Source organism: Podarcis pityusensis (genome assembly GCF_964106645.2).
Source record: "Podarcis pityusensis genome assembly, chromosome: 5".
NCBI lineage: Eukaryota > Metazoa > Chordata > Lepidosauria > Squamata > Lacertidae > Podarcis > Podarcis pityusensis.
The window spans coordinates 50,148,710-50,170,882 of NC_138032.1; the positions used below are offsets into that span (position 1 = coordinate 50,148,710).

At 41.9% G+C, this 22,173-nt stretch overlaps 2 protein-coding genes across 7 annotated transcripts in view; one reads left to right on the top strand and one right to left on the bottom strand.

Annotated features, from left to right (window-relative positions):
• Positions 1–1,818, bottom strand: part of CCDC186 (coiled-coil domain containing 186) — a 39,509-nt gene extending 37,691 nt beyond the window's left edge. The window contains exons 1-2 of one of the 2 annotated variants that reach the window (XM_081005965.1): positions 1,210–1,818; positions 56–92 (exon numbers count right to left, since the gene is read on the bottom strand). The gene's annotated coding sequence lies outside the window, so the exon portion shown is untranslated. The remainder of the gene's footprint in view (positions 1–55; positions 93–1,209) is intronic. The other variant, XM_081005964.1, reaches the window with a different exon arrangement.
• A 431-nt stretch (positions 1,819–2,249) lies between these two features.
• TDRD1 (tudor domain containing 1) overlaps positions 2,250–22,173 on the top strand; it is a 31,312-nt gene continuing 11,388 nt past the window's right edge. Inside the window, exons 1-16 of one of the 5 annotated variants that reach the window (XM_081005959.1) lie at positions 2,250–2,518; positions 5,224–5,322; positions 6,467–6,770; positions 6,994–7,080; positions 8,006–8,070; positions 8,295–8,415; positions 9,030–9,135; positions 11,512–11,563; positions 12,931–13,032; positions 13,713–13,889; positions 16,497–16,640; positions 16,925–17,096; positions 17,975–18,061; positions 18,736–18,912; positions 19,261–19,368; positions 21,710–21,880. In XM_081005959.1, the coding sequence (XP_080862085.1) occupies positions 6,503–6,770; positions 6,994–7,080; positions 8,006–8,070; positions 8,295–8,415; positions 9,030–9,135; positions 11,512–11,563; positions 12,931–13,032; positions 13,713–13,889; positions 16,497–16,640; positions 16,925–17,096; positions 17,975–18,061; positions 18,736–18,912; positions 19,261–19,368; positions 21,710–21,880 (1,837 nt within the window). In that variant the 5' untranslated portion in view covers positions 2,250–2,518; positions 5,224–5,322; positions 6,467–6,502. The remainder of the gene's footprint in view (positions 2,519–5,223; positions 5,323–6,466; positions 6,771–6,993; positions 7,081–8,005; positions 8,071–8,294; positions 8,416–9,029; positions 9,136–11,511; positions 11,564–12,930; positions 13,033–13,712; positions 13,890–16,496; positions 16,641–16,924; positions 17,097–17,974; positions 18,062–18,735; positions 18,913–19,260; positions 19,369–21,709; positions 21,881–22,173) is intronic. The other 4 variants (XM_081005958.1, XM_081005961.1, XM_081005960.1 and 1 more) reach the window with 4 other exon arrangements.

Consider the following 22,173-nt stretch of genomic DNA (forward strand, 5'->3'; position numbering starts at 1 on the left):
CATTGTTAATAGCTCAAAAGACAATAACAAAGGCTGCAGTCCTATGCACACTTACCTGGCAGTAAATGCCTGTGAATTCAGTAGCATTACTCCTAAACAAACAGGGATATAGAATCAGGCTCTAAATCTCAGGAGGATGATTAGCAAAAACACTTGCTGTGCAATATCTAAAGGCTACTAACTGATAACAGAAGAAAGAAAAAGCAGAAACCAAGATAGAAAAAAAGCTTTCCTAATCTCAATGCTTTGAAGCAAGTACAAATGGCAAGAAACATTTTCCATTGAGAAAAGCCTCAGATGCAAGCTAATTATGCAGAACAGAAAAGCACAGCAGATGAACCAAGAAGAGCTACGATGCTTAACTGAATGAAAGTATTGCATTGTCTGCTCCTATACTACATTTAGACAAATTCCACATCTCACAATAAACTGACATCAATAAAGCTGAAACCAGTAAATACAATCCCTCCCGAAGCTTTGCATGGGACAGAACAATACTTTATTAAGCAATTCTTGTTAATACTGATGGTGTGTATTCATAAAAGGTGTCACATTCAGAGAACAACCATAAGTATTTGGGGTCAAAATGTTAAAGGTCCTGAGCAATTTGGCCACCTGACAACTTTTGATGTATAAACAAAAAGCCTACCAGACAGACAAGCTTTCTAATGACAGCTGACACCCACACACCTGTACAAAGGCATCTCTGAAATGTGAACCAGCAGGGGAATTCAGACAGTATGATACAATGATGTGTATGTGTGCGTGCCTATGTGACCTTGAGGGCAAGGTACTCACCTATTATTTCACTTCCTGGTAAAGCAGGTACACCAGTTTTGTATTTCAATTTCTAGAGGGGGACTCCAGTCCATCTTTTAGCCAAAAATGTGGTTAAATAAAAGAAATGGAAAAAAACAAAAACCTAACACGGACAAGCAGCCTAGTTTTACTATGCTAAGAAATGTTCCGCAGGGAGGGAGGGAGGAAACATGCCGGGAAGCACCTTAGAAGGTTCAGCATCGGGGGCATCGAAACCATTCCAAACTCTAAAGAAGCAATTGGGAAACAAAACACACCAAGCTAGATCTGCCATCCCCACCCCACTCCTCCTGCCTAATAACAGGTGCTCTCGCAAGCTACATCAATCCACACTGCTTGTGTTTCCAAAAAACCACGTCTGAACACCCGCCCTGCCAGGATAGCTCTTACCAGTTTGCTAGGAAGCTGGAAAGCAGAAGATCTTGGGCGAGCGTAGCTGCCCTCCCATTGCTAATAGTAACGAGGGGTCGTCCTTCCCTCCTCCCCTTGTTCCTGCTGCAAGCTCCTAAGAGGAACTGAAAGCTGACACATCAACAAAGATGGCTGCCGCAGACACCAGAGTGGTTTCAGCTGAGAGAGGAGGAGCGGAGGCGGGGCGAGACTTGGTTTATCCGCCTGCAAGGAGGAGGAGAGAGAGAGGAAAGAGGGCTCCGGCTCGCGCACCTCGCCTCGCCTCGCGTTGCCTAACAGCTTGAGTCACCAGAAAGCTCTGCAGCCTTTATCGTCTGCCACGGGCGTGCCATCGACAAGAGAAATAGGGAACCGGGAGGGGAAGGGATGGCTCTCCCTGGTACCTGGCTGGGTGCGTCGGTTCCGGTTCCCCCCGCATGGGGTTCAGGGGATTAGAGCTGCTCTTTACTGAGTCAGGCTGCAAAAACTTTCACAGCCCCACCGCAAGAACCGATTGCCTGTTAAATTAAAAAACGATTTTATAGTATAAAAAAGGAGGAGGAGGAAGTAGTGCAACACTGGAGCCTAGTACAAAATCACTGTCATTAATATTGCCCTCGGGTGCGCGCAGTTTGCGACGTGCAAAAGGCGGTCCATAGAACCACCAGGAGGGCCCCTTTGCAAACCTAAATGATGCAGAAAACAGCAGATCCAAGAGATAAAATGTTTTAGAACTTCCAATATGACGCTTTTTTTGTTAGCCCCTTCGCACTCAGAACAGACGGTCGGATTTTGTTGGTTTGGAAAGCTGCAAAAGATGTGGCGCGGGCATGCGTGCGTCTGCAAAGCAGAAACGGCGCGAACTGCCTTTCGTTTTAACTTCCCGGCAGCCCCCACTTCTGGCTTCTCTCTCCCCCCCCGCCCCGCCCCGCAAGTCCTTCCCGCTCAGGTTAACCAGAGCGCATTGTCGCCCGCGAGGCAAGCGCATGCGCCCTTGAGATTACGCGGCAGTTTTCGCGAGGGAGGGGAGTGGTGCGAAGCTAGGCATAAAACTTCGGAGGCCGGCGCACGAGGCGCCCGGAGCGGGAAGAGAGAGCCGGGGAGGCGTCGTCGAGGGCGTTATTTCTTTCCTTTACGTGGCGGCAGCGAGCTGAAGCGCGTTTCTAGGCTTCTGGCGGGGTTTCATCGAGGAGAAGGACCTCCTCCCTCCTCGCGTCCAGCAGCTGTCCTCGTCTCTCCGTCCCCAGGGGCGCAGGGCTGGGAGTAGGAAGGCCTCTCAGGTAACGCCCGCGGAGGGGGCCCCGCGTGGGTGAGCATCGCTAGGCCTCCTTCAGGGCAGGGCCCGCGGCGGTTTGCTGTTTAATTCGGGGGGGGGGGGGAACCTGTAGGTCTCCAGGTACTTCTGGACTCCCAACTCCTGGGCAGCATTGTTCAGTGGTAGTGCCGGATAAGCTAAACCAGCTATAGCTTAGGGTCCCCCTCTGTCGGGGCCCCCAAAATTTTTTTAAAGGAAAATAACCTGGATGTACTTTTCCAAAATATAAGATAAAAAACAAATAAAATAAAACCTACATACAGTGTTTGTGTTGTGTAGGCTCCTATGATGTAATAATGGGTCCATAAATTACCATGTAGCATATATTCAACACAAAAAACAGCAACTATTTGTTGTTGACAAAGGACAGCTGGACATATAAAGGGCCCCATTACCTTCAGTAGCTTAAAAGGTAAAGTGGTAAAGGGACCCCTGACAGTGCCGACGTGGGGATCCAGGGCACAGTCCTTCAATGGCTGCGCTCGTTTCTCTCTGGTCGGGGACAGAGGGTGGCGCTTGGGGGGGAATTGTCATCGCGCCACTCCTTGGTGTGTGGAGTGCCTCAGGGTGCGATTCTCTCCCCGATGCTTTTTAACATCTTTATGCGCCCCCTCGCCCAGCTTGTCCGGAGTTTTGGGCTGGGCTCCCATCAGTATGCTGATGACACCCAACTCTATCTGTTGATGGATGGCCATCCTGACTTGGCCCCAGACACACTGACCAGATGTCTGGAAGCTGTGGCTGGATGGTTACGTGGGAGCCGGTTGAAGTTAAATCCTTCGAAGACAGAGGTCCTCTGGCTGGGGCGGGACGATATGGGATTGAGGGGGCAACTCCCATCTCTTGCGGGGGTGCAATTAGTGCCAGCACCGTCCGTTAAGAGTTTGGGTGTAATCTTCGATACCTCCCTTTCTATGGAGGCGCAGATTACAGCTATAACAAAGGCGGCATTTTTTCATCTCCGCCAAGCTAAGCAGTTGGCCCCTTATCTCTCTCGCCCTGACCTAGCCACTGTGATCCACACGACGGTCACCTCCAGACTGGATTATTGTAACTCGCTCTACGTGGGGCTGCCCTTGAGACTGACCCAGAAACTCCTGGGTGCAGAATGCCGCGGCGAGACTCCTTATGGGGTCTTCGCTGCGAGATCACATTCATCCGGTACTATACCAGCTGCACTGGCTCCCGGTGGAGTACAGGATCAGGTTTAAGGTGCTGGTTTTAACCTTTAAAGCCCTATACGGCCTAGGACCCTCGTACCTACGGGACCGCCTCTCCTGGTATGCCCCACAGAGAAACCTACGGTCTGCAAATAATAACATCCTCAAGGTCCCAGGCCTCAGAGAGGTTAGGCTGGCCTCAACTAGAGCCAGGGCCTTCTCGGCTGCGGCTCCAATCTGGTGGAATGCTCTGTCACAAGAGACTAGGGCCCTGCGGGATTTGACATCTTTCCGCAGGGCCTGCAAGACAGAGTTGTTCCGCCAGGCCTTTGATCAGGGCGCAGCCTGACTCCCTCCTCTGGCAACCTGCACAGAACTTTGCTTAATTGGTTGCCATCAATTTGATTTAATTAATTTTTATAATGAAATATTTTTAGATTGTGTGATTATTTGATTTTTTGATTATTTGATTGTTGTTAGCCGCCCTGAGCCCGGCTTCGGCTGGGGAGGGCGGGATATAAATAAAATTTATTATTATTATTATTATTATTAAGTACAGTGGTACCTCGGGTTAAGAACTTAATTGGTTCTGGAGGTCCGTTCTTAACCTGAAACTGTTCTTAACCTGAAGCACCACTTTAGCTAATGGGGCCTCCCGCTGCCGCCTCCGGAGCATGATTTCTGTTCTCATCCTGAAGCAAAGTTCTTAACCCGAGGTACTATTTCTGGGTTAGTGGGGTCTGTAACCTGAAGCGTATGTAACCTGAAGCGTATGTAAGCCAAGATACCACTGTACAGCCGCGAACGACTTTGGGGTTGCGGTGCTCATCTTGCTTTATAGTCCGAGGGAGCTGGCGTTTGTCTGCTCCGCAGACAGTTTTTCTGAGTCGTGGCCAGTGCCACCCGCTTCAATAGCTTAGGGCCTCATTAAACCCAAATCCGGTTCTGCCTAATGGTCAGGGGGAGCCGGGTTCGTTGTCCCTGGTTTTAACCGTGAACCCACATCTGCCTTGCCATTGTCGTCCCCCTTCATGCGTGGCTTGTGTAGTAGTTGATATTATGCCACAATCTTTTTCACATTTATCTGATTTCACAAAATCCTGGTGAAATCAGGTAGCTTGCTTCTGGGTTAAGGTGCTTTGGGTCAATGAGGTAATATTCAGGTTTTACTCAGGGTAGACCCACTGAAATTAATGGGCCTGACTTAAGGCACGCTACCCTTACCTGTCCTTGTGCAAAGAGTGCTGAGTGATCAAAGTTCACTAAGTTCTACGGCATGCACAGATTTGACTCACCAGTGTGCACTCTGCACGACGTAAAATGATCAGGTGGTATTTGGTTAAGGTTAACTTGGAGTGGGCTCATGGAAGTTAATGAACATGACCAAGTTAGGTTCATTAATCTCAGTGGTCTACACTGAGTAAAGCTTAGTTACATGCCAGCCAGTTGTTTTAAGACGTGTAGAATGGACATTGGAGGGCCATATCTATACATGCAGTAGAAGAGTGTTGAGGTGATAAATAAGGTTTTCTTTTAAAGGCTTCTGTACTGTAAATGAAAAGGGGAGAGACAGACAGATATTCCTGCAGGTAGAAAATGAGAACAGCATGGAAAGGACTCTATTAGCAATGCTCTATTGTAAGTTGCCATTTTTTCTTGCACAGTTTTCTCTTATTTTAAATAATGAGAAGGGGATTATCCAAAAGCTGTATCAAGTGGGAGGGATTCAAGAACTATATATTGAAATGAAATTATAGCCCCTGCTATCTTGGGTTTTAATGTATTTTCCCACTTATGTGCAGACCTAGCCGTATACAAGAGGTGGATCGGTGGGGAGTTAGGAGTACATGTACAGCCCATGTAACAGCTGGTGCAATTGTGTGGGTTGAGAATCCATCCTTTCCAATTAAAGATTAAACTTTGTATTTTTTGTAAAGTTGATTTGCAGTATCCAGTCACATTGTGGAAGCATCACCTTCTGCATTTCTGCTTATCTGCTGATGACTTTTGTCCAAACTTTGATGAACTGGATTGGTGCATATAAGCCATTTGACAGCTATGGTGTTTATTGCCTTCTCCTTATTAGAAAACAACAGGATAACTGGCTTTATATGCAAGATAGTTTACTGGGAATTGCTTCTAAATGCCACCTCAGGTTCTGCTTTCACTTGTTTCAGCAAGGACATTAACACAGCAATGCATACCCCTTTTGTTCTGGGCTGGTTGACTTGAACTGAGTTCCCTGTTCCTCCAGCTGGAACACTGGATCCCAACCTGGTTCCACTGCTGTCACATGACTGCATTAGGCCTGATCCAGGATTGATATGTGCCCCAGTTCCATACTGGTGCAACAGTTTACCTCCCCACCCCTTTTACACCCTTCTGGAATGAGTGGCAGGGCTGCAGTTGTGGCACACTGCTCCATTGAGCCCTGATGCTACCTGGCTGAGTTCTGGATTGTACCAATAAACATCAGCATGTGGCTGTCCCTTGAGGACATGCACCAAGGCTTCAGGAGTGCCAGCAGTTTTGTTAAATCCCTAATATGATTGTTTGAAGCTAGTGGGAAGACATTAATGCTAAAACTGGTTTTTATATTTTCTGTAGAATAACTTATTTTATTCCACTTTTATTTTTAATAAAAAAGAATACAGAAAATTGAATGAAAATTTGCTTAGGACATCTTGGTCTGGAATATTTAAAAATTCAACACATTTTCTTTTAGCTGCTAATTGCTTTTTATTCTTTTCATCTTCCTCGTTGCTAAACAATAACTTTACAGCTGTCAGGGAATTGTTCTGATACGGATGCGCACAGGATGGCACAAAATCGTTTTATAAGGAATGAAGAACTCAAAATTCAAAATGAATCACTGAGAAGTCCCAGCACAGGTCCCAACTTCAAAAGCTCTTTAACTGAAGAAGATAAAACTTCAAAATTTCTCAACAACTTCTCGATTTGTGAGCAGGCCAACATGTTTTTTGAAACTCGTAGCAGTAATTCAAGTGAAAGCAGTTATGATGGCTGCCATGGTAGCTTTAACAGACAGAGAACCAAATCAGAAATGAATGGAGGGGAACTGAGAGGTAGGAAAATACGTCATTTTAAAATAGTTTTAATACCTTTAATCTTTTGTGTTGCTTTTGCAATTTCACTTATAGTACTTAAATTGTTTTATTGCTTTCTTTTTGAAACCTTTGAAAATGGAAATGGCTAGTTGTCCCAATTGTGCACTTCCTCAGCTTTAAAATGTGTATTATATAACAAATGCTTTTCTTCAATAAACATTTTTGTGCTGTGTTTTTACAGTTTTTGTATCGTATGAGCAATCTCGGTCATTTTCCACCCACAACCCACCCATCCAGGCTTCAGTGTTGAAGCTCAGCTGTGCAGAAGGTTAAGTTTTCTTTTATTAGAAAATCAACCATTACTTGTTGATTAACTGCAACAAGTTAGTAAATATTAAAGGAAGTATGGAGAAGACAGGAAGTTAGATTTATATGTAAGAAGATTTATTGTCAGAACTTATGAGGTTACTTTTTGTTGATTTTGTATTTTTTGTAACAAATGATGTAAACACGTGGTTTGGTTTTGTTGGTGTCTAAGCAAAATAAAGGAGGGCAGGGAGAAAGAAAATCAACCATTACTATAGATGAAAAATTGGAAGCTTTGTTATCAAATCACTTCTCTGTAAGTGTTAAGAACAATGAGTAGCTATTACCGTATTTTTCGCCCTAGAGGACGCACTTTTCCCCCTCCAAAAATGAAGGGGAAATGTGTGTGCGTCCTATGGGGCAAATGCAGGCTTTCGCTGAAGCCTGGAGAGCGAGAGGGGTCGGTGCGCACCGACCCCTCTCGCTCTCCAGGCTTCAGGAAGCTCTGCGCAACCCTCGGGAGACCGGCGCAACTTCGTGACGGTCTCCCGAGGGTTGCGCAGAGCTGCCTGCAGTCCCGGGCTTCAAACAAAACTAGGTGCACCCTATGGGGCAAAAAATACGGTACTTAATCTTGGCAGTTGCCTTCTTGAGTTCTGTTTACATATGAGCAGCTTTATATTATCTCATTATGAGCTTGCATAGGAATAGTCTACCAACTTTAGGTGGTGGTTAATGTAAATGTTTAATGATTAAGCATTGATTTCATGCTGTGCAATATTGTACTTAGTAAGTCCATCTGAATTCAGCGTAACTTACTCCTAATTGTGCATAGCATGCAACTCTAGCTGGTTGTCCAACTGGGCTAATAATTAGAAATGTATCTCCCTTCTACTACTTCTTGGAAAAACTAGGTCATATCTAAACATTACTATTCTATATTGTAGGGAAATCAGAAGCCATGAATGGTGCCAGTACCTTCCTGCCATCCTCAGCAAATGAAATAAGTCCTGTGAGTTTGCAAGATTTGAGTCTGAATTTTCTTCTACATGTGTCCTTTAGTGCCAATGTTATTTTCTGCTTCCTTTGTTAACCCTGATAGTACATGTTTTTTCCCTTGTGGATGTGACAATAGAATTTGGTGGGGCCGGTTCCATTTCTGTTATTTATGTGGCAGTATTTTACTATTTTAAGGCATATAAATGTTGCTCAAACTATTCTAAATGTATATTGCAGATGCATGCTTCAGCCTTACAACATGCAAAGCAGAGAAGACTACAGAGCTCTCCTGACAATACTTTATCCACAGGCTGTGATCAATTACACCGGTCCACATGCCATTTTTGTAGAATGTCTGGTAGGTTTCTGTTATCTGATCTGATAGACCAGTGCAACCTCTTACCTTGCAAACTTTAAAAATAATAATTGAAGTTAGGATTTTTTATTATAAATTGGAAAGTGAACTCAAGTGTCAGTTGAAGCCTGTGTCCTTCATCTACCATAAACTTACTTAGTGATCTTAGATAAGCCATCATTTCTCAACCACAACTGAAACATCTGAACAAAAATTGTGAATTATGTATAAATGATTACTAGGCAACTGTGTGTAGAGTGTTTTAGATACTGTAAGTAAGATTCATGAATGAACTTAATTTGCGTACAAATAAAAATTAACCTATACTTATATTTAATATTTTATCTAAATGTAAGGGTACCTTATCCATGTTGATTAACATCTTACATTTTTCCATGTCAAAGCAGGGGAGAATTGATGTTTTCAAAATTATGCCAATGGATAATAAAGATTTTCAAACCTAGAGGCTTAGTATTATAGAATTCTACTATGTGCGGTTGACTTTAAAGACCATCAACTTAATGGGAACACAGAAGAAAATCTTGAATACTGAATCAGAAATTGCTGACCACATACTGTAATGTCAACGCTTTGTGTTGCTGTGTTAATCTCTTTAGGATCCTTGAGATGCACACAGTGTAAGCAGGTCTATTACTGTTCGGTGGAGTGTCAAAGGAAAGACTGGCAAATGCATAGTGTCGTCTGTAAGCTAGTTAAACATAAGTAAGTTTATACGTAAAATTTATTCTCCCTCTGATAACTGGATTTGTATCTGTTTCCCTATAGACATCTGATTGGCTACTAGACAGGCTGGACTTGATGGGCATTTGATCTGATCCAGCAGGGCTGCTCTTGTTTATATAGCTCTCATTAGTGGTCATGTTTCAGAAAGAGGAGCATATTTAAGCAGACCTCTGCTCATATTTTAGATGAATACATAGGTTCCCATTCAGATCATGATGCTCAAGCACTTTGTGTGAATTAGCATGTACAGTCATACCTCGGGTTGAAGTTGCTTCAGGTTGAGCGCTTTCGGGTTGCGCTCCGTGGTGACCCGGAAGTAACGTAACGCGTTACTTCAGGGTTTTGCCGCATGCGCAGGCGCGGCGAATCACGACCCGCACAGACGTGGGTTGTGTTCGCTTCTGGATGTGAACAGGGCTCCGGAACGGATCCCGTTCGTATCCAGAGGTACCACTGTACATTTAGGGCCACCACGGATTTTATGTGACTAAATACAAGGAACTACAGCTTGATCTTGCAACTTAAGCTATCTCACAGGGTTGTTTTGATGATAAAATGGGAAATAACCCATGTTATTTGCAGCATCTTGAGGTCCTTGGAAGAAAGCCCAGGTCTCAATTCAATATTATTTAGTTATTTATTTCATTGTTTTTTATTCGGTTTATACACCACCCTTTATCAAAAGATCCCAGGGCAGTGTACAACATTAAGAACACATTTTATGGAGCATCAATAACAAAAACATAATAAAAAGCATAATAGCAGACAGCATAATAAAAAAAAATAATAAAAAATGTTCATAATAACAGTACTCCCCACCTCACCAACACAGCTTTAAAAGGCCATAGATTATTTAATGGCTAAAGGCCTGGGTAAGGTGAATATTTTTCCTTGGCACCTAAAGACATGCAATGATGGCGCCAGGCAAGCCTCTCTTAGGAGCATTCAACAGTCAGGGAGCCACCACTTAAGATATATACTGCAAAGGGCTATAGAATTACAAGTGAGATCTGCAGCAAAATGTTGGAGTAGTTATGTTTGGGTTTTAGTTACTCCACTCCCTTTTCTCCCCCACCCACAGCAGTCCACATTCCACACATACTCAGTCTTCACTGGGCTAGTTTCTAGGGTATTCTCCCTTTTAGGGTCCTCCCCTCTTTCGTACTTCTGCACCCTGCAGAATTTACCCTGTCTTCTGATACTTCCATCATATGCATGGCTCTTTTGGCTATGTCAAGAATGGCACTCAGAAAATTGAATTAGATGTTATAGGATGAGTGTAATTCTGTAGTGATGAAGAGTTTTAGCAAGTATCTTCTAAATTCTGGTTACTGTTGTGTAGTTAGGTTTGCAGTATTGCATTTTTGAATATGTGGTCTATTTATTTATTTTGGAATTCCAGGTTGTATGTTGTCCCCAAAGAATGGAAGTGAAAATTGCTGTTACCATGTTTGAATATAACATTCTTAGAATGAATGTTGAGCCATTTTCTTTCCTCACCTTGTATCACACCACCTTCAGCACTACCATCCTAGTCTGTCTCCCATTATGTCAAAAACAATGTTAGAAACTAAGATATGAAAGCTAGGAGCTAAATGGCACCTTAAACCTAGGTTATGGGCGCAACAATGGAATGTCTAGGCATGCTTTTTAAGTAAGAATACAAAGCTGAAAATGAAGAAATATTAAAATATTTCTGAAGTATTATATACATTTTTCACATGGTCTAATAGTCCTTCCCCTGCCCACCCCACTAATATTATTAAGAGGGTCTTTTCTACAGTCTCCAGAGAGTAGTTGGAAGTGGGGAGGCAGAAAAAGGTCCTCCTTTCCTTCTACTCTGCTGTTTTAATCTGAAATCTTAGGCGCAGTATTGCCCCCTGAACTCAGAAGCTGCTTGCGTTAATGAAATTCCCTGTCGCAAAATGCACCTAGAACAATGGGAGTTTTGAACACTGGTCACAAATGGAAAACCTAGTTTACAAACAGAATCAAACTGTGTCTTAAGAAGGGTTAATAAACTAGAGTCCCCCACTTTAAGCATAATGAGAAACTGGTTTAAACAGCCCAGGATTGAGGCACCAAGCCAGCATGCAAATGGGGTGAGTGGGAAGTGTACAGTTAAAATGCTCATTCTACCTTAATAAATAGTTAATTCAACCAGAGATATTAGGACTAATAACGCCTTCAGTGTTTATTGATAAGTAAGTCGTAAAGGGTTTTATAAACTGGCTCTACTTTGTCTCTTAAGCAACATATAAATGCTTACTGCTTTAAGTGGGTCAATTTTGAGTGTATTCAGGACTGCTTGACCTTTACAGAACAATTATACTAATGAACAGAATTCATTTTTAGTGCCGATAAAGTTGAAGATAGTGCAAAATCTTTGGATGAAATCAAGAAAAAGGTATGACTAGAGTTGTTCACTTGTGTGGTTGGGGAGGGGGCATTATTACCATCTGCAGATGATAGTACTGTGTATCAAATAGTATATTTTGCTAAGCAGTACAGTGAATTGTTGGCATTAGAGAACTTGAAACTGCTTAAGGGATCTTCTGTCACCCTGCAGTGATAAACTGGAATCCAGAGAACCATGAGATTGCCTCCACATTGTGCAGTGAGCTTATTTTGGTTCCATTTCCGCTATAGTGCCTCCCCTTGTGTCTAAAAAACCTCTTATAAGGGTTATGGACCTCTGAACAGCATTCAAAGAGGCACAAACAACTCCTTTTGCAATTAAATTTATTTGAAGTTTTGTTAGAAGAAAGCATTTTAAGTGCAATCACTGGGTTTTGTATTCTAACCAATACCACTCAGTTCAGCCTTCATTTGGGAGCTGGTCACTCCTCCACCCATTCTTGTGATACCTTCCCTACTTCTAGAGAAAATTGGAACAGCCCACATCTTTATCAACATAGCAGTTACTGCACATTGCAAAATGCTGTGGCTACAGTGAATAGACACTGTGTCCTATGGAAGTGTGCAGGGAATGAAATTTAACTACATGATGGCTAGCCAGCTAACGAGTGCTTAATTGCAAGCATTTTCTCGGTTGTCTTTTCTGCTTTAGCTTCAACTCTCACTGCCTTTTCTCTATTGATACGAATTTTAAACATGATAAATTCCTTTCTTTCCCACTTTATGTAAACTCCTTATTGTTTTCTGAACAGCCTCTCAATTTCTTGTCATTTTAAAATGACATGAAGTAAGTATATTCTGCTGTTCTTGCTGAAGCTGTTGCCTCTTGTAACTAGTGAATAGTACTACATTAGTGGTATCTCAAAATACCATTTATTCTGTTCTGTAAAAATACTGTGTGGGTGACATGACCATCAAGACACGTAATGACTTTAATATTTCTACCATAGTCTTCAATATTACCCTTGACTTTGATCCTTCTTACACTGCAGTCCAAACTTCCCTTGCCAGTGGGGTTTCAGTAGCAGTGGGGCCACTCCTTGAAAATTTATTTAGGGGAATATATCATGGAGAGCTGGTTGATGTAAAGTGGAACTTCCTGAAATTCGGCTGAAGTCTGCCTGACTCTGGTAGAGCTCTGCATGTGATCTAATACTCAGAAGGGTTCGCCATCTTCTGGAGATTCATTGCAAGGGGGGAAGGAGCAAACAGGAATCATTAGTTCCATTAACTTCCTTTCATTAACTTACCTCCTCCTTATTTACATGATTTAAGTATTTTAGATCACTGAAACAGGTTAATACAGTAGTTGCATATTCTGCTTAGTAAGCAAGCAAAATAATTTGTTTACAATAGGAAAATTTATGTATGAATACCAGCAAAACAGAAGAGCGGGGCAAGAAAACTATGTATTCTGATCTGACTACACTGGAGCTGAAGAAAAATATGAAAATAGTGGTAAGTTCTGCTTTCAACCCATTGTTTTGTTCTGCACTCTATCCTGCCCACCCTCCACCACAAGGTGGGAAACAACAAAGAGCAAACCTTTTTTTAACTTTAAAAAATATGTGTGTGTGAGAGAGGGAGAAAGAGAGAGAGAGAATATATTGCTTAAATAACACAGTTGGACTTGTTTATTGTTTTGATTGCTGAAGTTTTCTGATTAGAAAATGAATGCTTTCATTTTCTTCCCTTTATAACCTAAATTAAGGGTGGGGAACTTGATCCAGCAGGTGGGACCCTTTCTTTCTGCAGTCCAGCTTTGACAGAAGGAAGGCAACAACCACCTGTCAATCACCTGACATCACTGCGATGCCAGGTGACTACTTAAAAGAGGCTGTCATCAGCAACCATCTGATCAAAAGGGAGTTTTCAGTACCAAAGCGGATGGGTGCAGAGAGCAATCCCCTTTGAACTATGTAAGCCAGTAGGATCAAAACTGCTCCGCTAACTGTTCTAGGGAATTCCTGGGAGCTGATCCCATTTTTACCTGCCCCACACCTGGTAGCTGCAGTCAGGACAAATAGTTGTCTGCACCCACCCAACCTAGCCACCAGCAGGTAAACAGCAGCGATGCTGACTGATGACATGTAGCATTGTAAACAATCTTCTTACCATATGACTTTCTTTCTCTTTAGGGAACAGTAACACAGTTCAATAATCCAAGTGAATTCTACATTCAAGTCAAATCTCCAGAAGTTCTAAGTAATATTAATAAGCTTAGTGTGAAATTGAAAGATTACGATGGAATTAACCAAGGTGAATATATTCCTGCCAAAGGTGAAGTCAGTGTTGGACAATATACCCTGGATCAGGTAACTTAATCATCAAATGGACTCAAGGACCAGTTGGTTTGTGGTTGGCTGTCCAAGAGAACCTGCAGCCAGCAACTTATCATTGTTGATTTATAGAAAGTATAGGTGTTCATAAATTGAGATATGTACTTAAGTCTTTTTTGTGTATGTGTAACTGAAGTGAGCAGCGCTGTATATCTTTGCCAAAGTGAGAGGTGGTTGGCAATATAATTCTATGCCAGTTATTTGCTCCAGATTTTCCTTTGCTAGATAAAGGTGATGAAAGTTGTTGGGGTACTTGAATAAATTATGCCTGGGAATTTTCATCAGGGCAAGATGGTTTTTCTGAAGTAACATTTTAAATTTTATAATGGGTTATGTCACCTGAGATCTGTCACATAGGTCAAATGTTTTTAAACTGATAAACTAAACTAAAATGGTAATAAAAGTGCAGTTTAAATGCTGTAGGATTGTTCAATAGCTTCAAATGACACTCCCACAGGCATACAATAAAGTACAAGTAGAGAGATGAAAGGACGCGGGTGGCACTTTGGGTTAAACCACAGAGCCTAGGGCTTGCCGATCAGAAGGTCAGCGGTTCAAATCCCCGTGAGGGGGTGAGCTCCCATTGCTCAGTCCCAGCTCCTGCCCACCTAGCAGTTCGAAAGCACCAAGTGCAAGTAAATAAATAGGTACCGCTCAGGCGGGAAGGTAAACGGCGTTTCTGTGCGCTGCTCTGGTTCTCCAGAAGCGGCTTAGTCATGCTGGCCACATGACCCGGAAGCTGTACGCCGGCTCCCTCGGCCAGTAAAGCGAGATGAGCACCGCAACCCCAGAGTCATCTGCGACTGGACCTAATGGTCAGGGGTCCCTTTAACTTTAGAGGGATGAAGCCAAGGACTGTTTTTTAAAATCTTCCTCTTAGTTGTTATCTGTTAAGTATGACAGTTCACAACAAACACAAAATAATAGATGTTTTTCCTGTGATGTCACAAGTAGTAATATTTCGAACAATAAACGGTAATAAACTGGTAAAACCTTCCCAGTAATCTCAAAAACCTCACCTAATAGAGGAGAAAATCTATACATGCAAAGGTAGACGAAAAAGCTCTGAACAGAATTATAGGAAACCCTTGGGGTGGGATTTAATTTTTTTAAATTCTGCGGCACCCCGGATATGCTGTGAAAACAATACTTTTGACAAATCTGTACTTCGGTGAGCTTTACTTTAAGTCCATCAACCATCTTCCTGCGGGTGGTGTTGTTGTTTAGTCGTTTAGTCGTGTCCGACTCTTCGTGACCCCATGGACCAGAGCATGCCAGGCACTTCTGTCTTCCACTGCCTCCCGCAGTTTGGTCAGACTCATGTTTGTAGCTTCGAGGACACAGTCCAACCATCTCGTTCTCTGTCGTCCCCTTCTCCTTGTGCCCTCCATCTTTCCCAACATCAGGGTCTTTTCCAGGGAGTCTTCTCTTCTCATGAGGTGGCCAAAGTATTGGAGCCTCAGCTTCATGATCTGTCCTTCCAGTGAGCACTCAGGGCTGATTTCCTTAAGAATGGATGCGTTTGATCTTCTTGCAGTCCATGGGACTCTCAAGAGTCTCCTCCAGCACCATAATTCAAAAGCATCAATTCTTCGGCGATCAGCCTTCTTTATGGTCCAGTTCCTGTGGGTAACTGCTAGTAACTGTTGGAAAATAAATGTACACAGTAAGTGTTTGGGACAGAGGGGCTGTTGGAATCTGAAGACATGATAAAGATTTTGGCTTGGGTTAAAACTAACATTTGTGAGGCAGCATTATAGAAAGATTAAAAACTACACACACGTGGGAGTAGGATCAGTTTAGGTGACTAGGGAGTGGACAATAAATATTTGGGATGTGCTGCAACCATTGTGTTTCCCATCTCTGCTTGTGCAGTTCTAATGGTTGTATCATCTGAAGATATAATAGTCTGCACTATTGACATGGTTGCCATATTTCAAAAAGTGAAAATCCGGACAAAAATGTTGTTGAGCTTTCCCCCCCAAAATCTCAAAGAAGAGTTTTTAAAGGTATTTTTTATGAAATTCGCCAAAATCTACAATGCCAACATGGGTATCCCCAGACATTTCATTGATTTCCGCCCAGACTCTGTTATTGAGAGCTGATTACCGACTGTGTCTGGGAAATTCTGGACTTATGGCAACCCTAACTTCACACACACATCTGTGATAACCTAGTGCAAATGTAGGGTAAATCTGTAATTCTGTAGCAGTAAGATAAAAACACCTGTGTTTTAGATTACTAGTAAGATGTGAACTGTAATAAATCAAGTATTAATGAATTAGCAGCTCATGGTAGAATTGTTTGACTAACTAGTATCTCAGTTAAACTGAACATTTTCAGTTCAGCACAATTACAGTTTCCTCCATTCCTTGCAGAAAATGAACTAATCATAGTAAGTCCAGCGTATTATTCTGTTTTCTAAATTACATCTGATACTAGCTTAAAAGCACAAAAATGTATTGAAGGATGTGGTATTAAAACTGCCATTATAGTTGTTCAACTGTTATGTTGAAGAAGAATCATTTTTCTTCTTAAAAAAGAATAATAAATCATAATGTAAAATAACTTGTTCATGTTCAGACCTGGTACAGAGTGCTTATAAAAGAGGTGGATATCCTTAAGAAGAGTGCTCTGGTTTTATATATTGATTATGGAAATGGAGAGAATTTACCACTAAATAGAATTAAACGATTGCACCAAGATATTGCGCACATTCCACCCTGTGTAAGTACAAGTTTACACAATACACCTTTACCACAGATATTTAGAGTGTCAAGAATACAGACCTGTGTATGCAAATGCTAAAGTGTGTTGAGACAAATAATACGCCAGAATGTTGTTATTACTAAGTACTAGAGACTCCAAAACTGGCATCTTGACTAAGACGCAAACGGAAATCTTAAATGGCCAACATGCATATGTTTGAAGGACATGTGCACACATGGCCATAAAGACCAGCAGTAAGCCAGACATCCTTACAGTGTGTTTTGTTTTTGCTTTGCTTTCAGGCCATTAAATGTTGTGTTGCTAATGTCCTCCCAGCTGAAGAAAAATGGAATGCAAACTGCAGCAAAGCTATTGCTCCATTTCTTATAGGAAAGTGCTGCTCATTCACTGTTATTGATGTTTTGGTGGATGAGATGCCCTATTTTGTTGTAGATGTTGTATTGGCAGATTCTGGTAAGTTTCATTAACCTTAATATTCTTTGTTGAATGAATTGTTAATTAAGCAGTGATGGTTAACATCATTTTTTGTAATCTGACACATGAACTAGAAGGATGCTCACCGGATACTTCAATTGTGATAAAAACACATCTTGGGGTGGATGAGTCATTGCACAGTGATTGTATTTCATTCCCTACATATCAGGGAAGACTTGGTTCCATCATGGACTGATCAATAACTAATTGCTCGGTCATGCTTGCCTCAGATCCTCGGTGGGCCTGGTGACACCAGGCATTACCAAGAAATAGTACAAAAAAGGTGCTGCTTGAAAAGCCTGGCACCATGTTTTTGTTTATATGTGCAGATTTTTTTGTAAGCTACTTTGAGGACCTATTGGGACTATAAAGTGGGATACAAATATAAGTAAATAAAATTGAAGTGCATCTGACCCTGTATATAACTTGGAGAGGTGCTGTTAGTCAGTCAGTATTGGGTTAAATGAGCTAGTGGCCAGACTTGGAAACAGATTCATAAGTTTGGAGTGCTTTATTTTTTTCCTGTTTGACCAAACCCCTGGGTAATATGTCAGTGCCCAGAACCAAAGCATTGGAGACAAAAACTGTTTTGAGAAGTAGCTGCTCATATTGACTTGGCATAATTTACAAGAGATGAGTGTAGTGGACTCTGGTTTTTTGGCAGAATGTTTGTGTGCATGGCAGATTCCTTTTTACTAGTCTTTGTGAAGCTGTCATTCCATCAATTTATCTGTAATACTGTATGTGTCGTAGGCCTATTTACAGTAGTACTTTAGAGATAAATTTGGTAGATCTGATGTGTTTCAGTTGGCAGTGATTTGTTTTTGAATGGATATTAACAAATGTGTATGTTTCAGGTAAACACTTGCATGAAATACTCTTGGAAATTGGATGCAGTTTAAATTCAAAGAGTAGGAGTAGCAACAAGGAAAACTCAGTTACTGGTGGGTCCTTATCGTTTTATTTAATTCATCTTGATTAATATCTTCATGAAAGCAAGGCACCTTTAAGCATGCGCTTGCTAAAGTTACTAAAATAGGTTTATTCTTATTGGTGCAAAATGTGTGTCATCTTTATGAGGCTTAGGAGTGTAGCCATAAGTTAACGGGTTCATTACAGCTGGGTTATCCAGGTCCAAAGGGCTGTTTTTGCTTTAATTTGGAGGGTTGAGTTGCCAGAATCTTGGACTGTAACACTTGAGGTTATGGAAGATGCAGTGCCTCACACTAGAGGTCATCCTAATGGGCGCTGGAGGAAAGGGAGTTGGCTCTATTTGTGCTGTATTGAGCTTGCCTTTCTGGTAATAGCCCCAAATGGGATAAAATTTAATGTAAAGCTGTACCTGTGGGTTGCTGCCTTGGTCCTTAGCCTTTGAGCAGAGATACAGCTTCAAGGGAGCTGGTGGTTCTGTGGCTCCTTCAAGCTGTGCTCGTGGTGTCCTAGTTCACATGAGAGGTAGTGCATTATTGAGAGTCTTCTGAGTCTCATTTTGATTATTACTACCATAGATGGATGAATGTGTCTATGAATGATATTCTGCATTCTCTTAAGGATGATAAGTTTTTAATACCAGTAAAACCTGCAACTCAGGTTTTGATAATATGTTCTTTTTTCTTAGGTTCTACTGTGGAAAAGATTTCTATTCAGGAAAAGAAGCTTGAGCATAAAGGACTGGATCATAGTGGCTGTCAAACTCGCAAGGTTATCTTGCCATCTATAGGAGATACATTTTTGGGTATGGTTGCCCACATACAGACACCAGGAGATTTCTTTTGTCAGCAGATGGGAAATGGCTGTAAGTCCTTGTTTTTAGTTAAATTAAAATGTAAACATGTATGCAGGAGTAGCATTTGAATATGTAACAGAACTTTTAAAATGTTAGGAAGCGGTGAGGTGTTGAGTTTTTTTGCATTGAAGTGGGAGATTAATACTTAACATCACTCTTAATTTATAGCTTCTAGTTTGCACTTTATAATCCACAACATGCCTAGACTTTCTGTGTAACCTCCAAACAACCAACCATATTCAAATGACAGCATTTGCTGGCAAATGAAAGTACAACACTTTTATATTGCTTACTTGTGGTTTGGGTACATTTTGGTTTATTATTTAACAATTTCCACATAAATACCTGTTTTGTCAGGCAAACTTACTGAGCTTCAAGTATCCCTGGGTGAATACTGCGACACAATCTCTGCTACTCCAGATTTCTGCCCAGCAGTAGGAGACTTGTGTTGTGCGCAGTTTACAGGTAAATACTACTTGTTGATGATGGTGATTTGCTGTTGTTGGCCTATATCTAACAGAGGTTACTAGTTCAAGCCCATGGAAATCTGTGGGCTTAAGTATGCCTCTAGTGAGTGGTGCTTTACAGAATGCAAGAGGACATGTCCTTGTCATAGGAGTTTGCAGCCCACATGGCGAAACTTTATGGGCAAAATGGGAACATAAAAGGTGCCTTATGCCAAATTAGACCATCAGTCCTACTAGCTCAGTATTGTGTCAGTGACTGACAGCAGTTGTTCAGGATTTCAGACACAAGTCTTTTTCAGTTGTAGCTAGGGATGCCAGGGATTGAACCTAATTCTTTGCCACTGAGCTACAGCCCTTCCCTTAAGTTTTGAAGAGGTTTTTGTAGGAAGTAAGAGTGCTGGTACAAGCATAACGGACAGCAGGGGGGAAAGGACAGTCATTTGAGGAAGCCAGGTGTCTTCAGGCAGCTGAGAGTGGTAGAACTGGAAGGGTAACAGTTGTGGGTGAGGATATATTGGTATAAGAAAAGAGCTATAATGGAAGAAGGCTATGGAGGGCTTTGAAGATAAAGGTGAGGAACTTGTTCTAGATCTGTGTGGAGCTCTGATGAATGATGTTCTGTGTCAGAGTAACAAGAGGTCACTTTTTCTGGAGAGAGACAAGGCAACAGAAGACCGGAAATGGAGGTTGAAGTCAAGGAAAGATATTACTAGAATGTGAACCAGAATTCTTGCCAAAGGGGCAGATAGGAAAGGCTGTATCTTCACAATGCTGTAAAGTGACATGGCTTCAACAGGCAAAGTAATGTGGAAGGAGAAAGGTTGAACATAAAGCCAAGGCTTTGTGCCTGTTCAGCAGGTTGGATGTTGCAAGTTGGGTAAAGAGAATATTCAAGGAAAGAAGAGCTTTGGATGAAATATGAGAAGTTTAGTCTTCAGCATACTGGGAGAAATTCAGTGTAGGGCTAAAGAGATTGTTCCATCTGGCAAGCTGAAATACTTCTGCTGATGGAACAATCGTCCCTCTTCTCCTATGTGCAGTTCTGTGTATCCTCCGGACCTACCTACCTACTGTGCCAATTTGGGTGGGAGCGAAAAGCTCTGTTGCACTAGTGGAAGACCTTGTGCTGCCTTCTGCTAGTGAGATTCATTAGTTGAATCCAACCCACTAAGTTCCAGGCAGTGTTAAAACAGCAGATTAGAAATAACAAAAGAGACAGTTAGAGATGTGAATTTGGGTAGAGGGAGAAAATTCTAAAGTACATGGTAGAGCTGGGTGAAATCAGCGCTGAATGTTATAGGATTGGAAGAAGTTGCCCAGGGGCAATGTAGAACAGTATTCTTCAGCCTTGGGTCCCCAGATGTTTGAGCAGATTGAAAAGCAGTGGTATAGGGCAGGCTTCTCAAATCGAGAGCCTTCCAGATATTTTGGAGTGCAGCTGCATTCAACCCTGAACAATTGTCATGGGAGTTGTAGTCCAAAACATCTGGAGGGATTGTGGGGAAAGGCTGGCATGGAGAGAGACCAGCTATGAGACAACAACAGGTCCATGAAAAATGCCAGCACAGAAGGGAAAACCAGAGTAAGTGTGTCCACTTTTTGGAGCCACTGAAGGAACAATCTGGTAGGAAGAAAAACATCTAAAGTCAGAATCATGGAGACCTAGGTCATTGTGAGTTAAGCAGGAGTGAATAGTCAGCGGTTTCAAAGGCAGCAGGCGAGTCAAGAAGCAAGAGGACTGGAGAGTAGATAAAGGATAGCTTGCAAGTGTACATAAGCCTGTATTAATTTAAAGGACCGTTGAGGTATTTATTAAAGATGAGGTCTCGGTTCTTTCTGTTGATTTACATAGGTAGTTTTGGGGCCTTTCCAGCATTTTTACCCATATGCAGAAATTGGAGGCTCAGTTCTTCAATGGTGTGGTGTTGTTGTTTTGTATTCACACTTTGTTGGCCTAATGGCCAGTGTCTGGCATTTTATATAAAACCAGAGCATATCAGAGCATTTTTCACTTAATCTTGGACTTTTAAGTCATTAAAAGTATTACATGGTCGTTGGCACTCTTGCTCTTTCTACAGAAGCAGTAGGATCCCTATTGGCCCTGAATTGCAACATCCTTTGAGACTGGAGACCTTTGCAAATCTGTGCCCCTGATGTTTTCTAAAGTAGCATGTGTACTGCTGTGCAGGGAAGAACTGGTTTGACTAGTATTGGCTCAGACTTCTACTGCCACAATGAAAGCCACCACTTGTGTACAGTAGCTGCAGTAAAAATCAGTTTGTAGCATGGGGTTGTTAGTTGTATAATTTTTACGTGACAAATGTATTTTTATCTTCCAGAAGACAAACAGTGGTACCGTGCATCAGTTTTGTCCTACATCTCAGAGAAAACTGCTTTAGTGGGCTATGTAGATTATGGTAACATAGAAGTCCTTCCATTAAATAAACTTCGGCCGATCATTCCAAAATTAATGGAGTTACCAGTACAGGCTATAAAGTGCACCTTAGCAGGTATGAAACAGAATGACTAAATACATCTGGAGAATAGCACACACAATTTTTTTTGCAACTTAGTGAGGGAAACAAAGGGATTAACCTGTGGAGACAAAATGGAAATTGAAGCTGTACCATAAAATTTGTACCAGGTACAGCTTCTGAATTTAGATATAGAATCATCCCAATTATGCCTCAATATGATGCAACCTGCACCAGGCAGATCGGAGATTCCTTTGGAAGTGTTGTGATAGTAAATAAAGTTGTCTGTATATTGATTACTGTATTAACTCCTTTTATTTAAAGCCTAC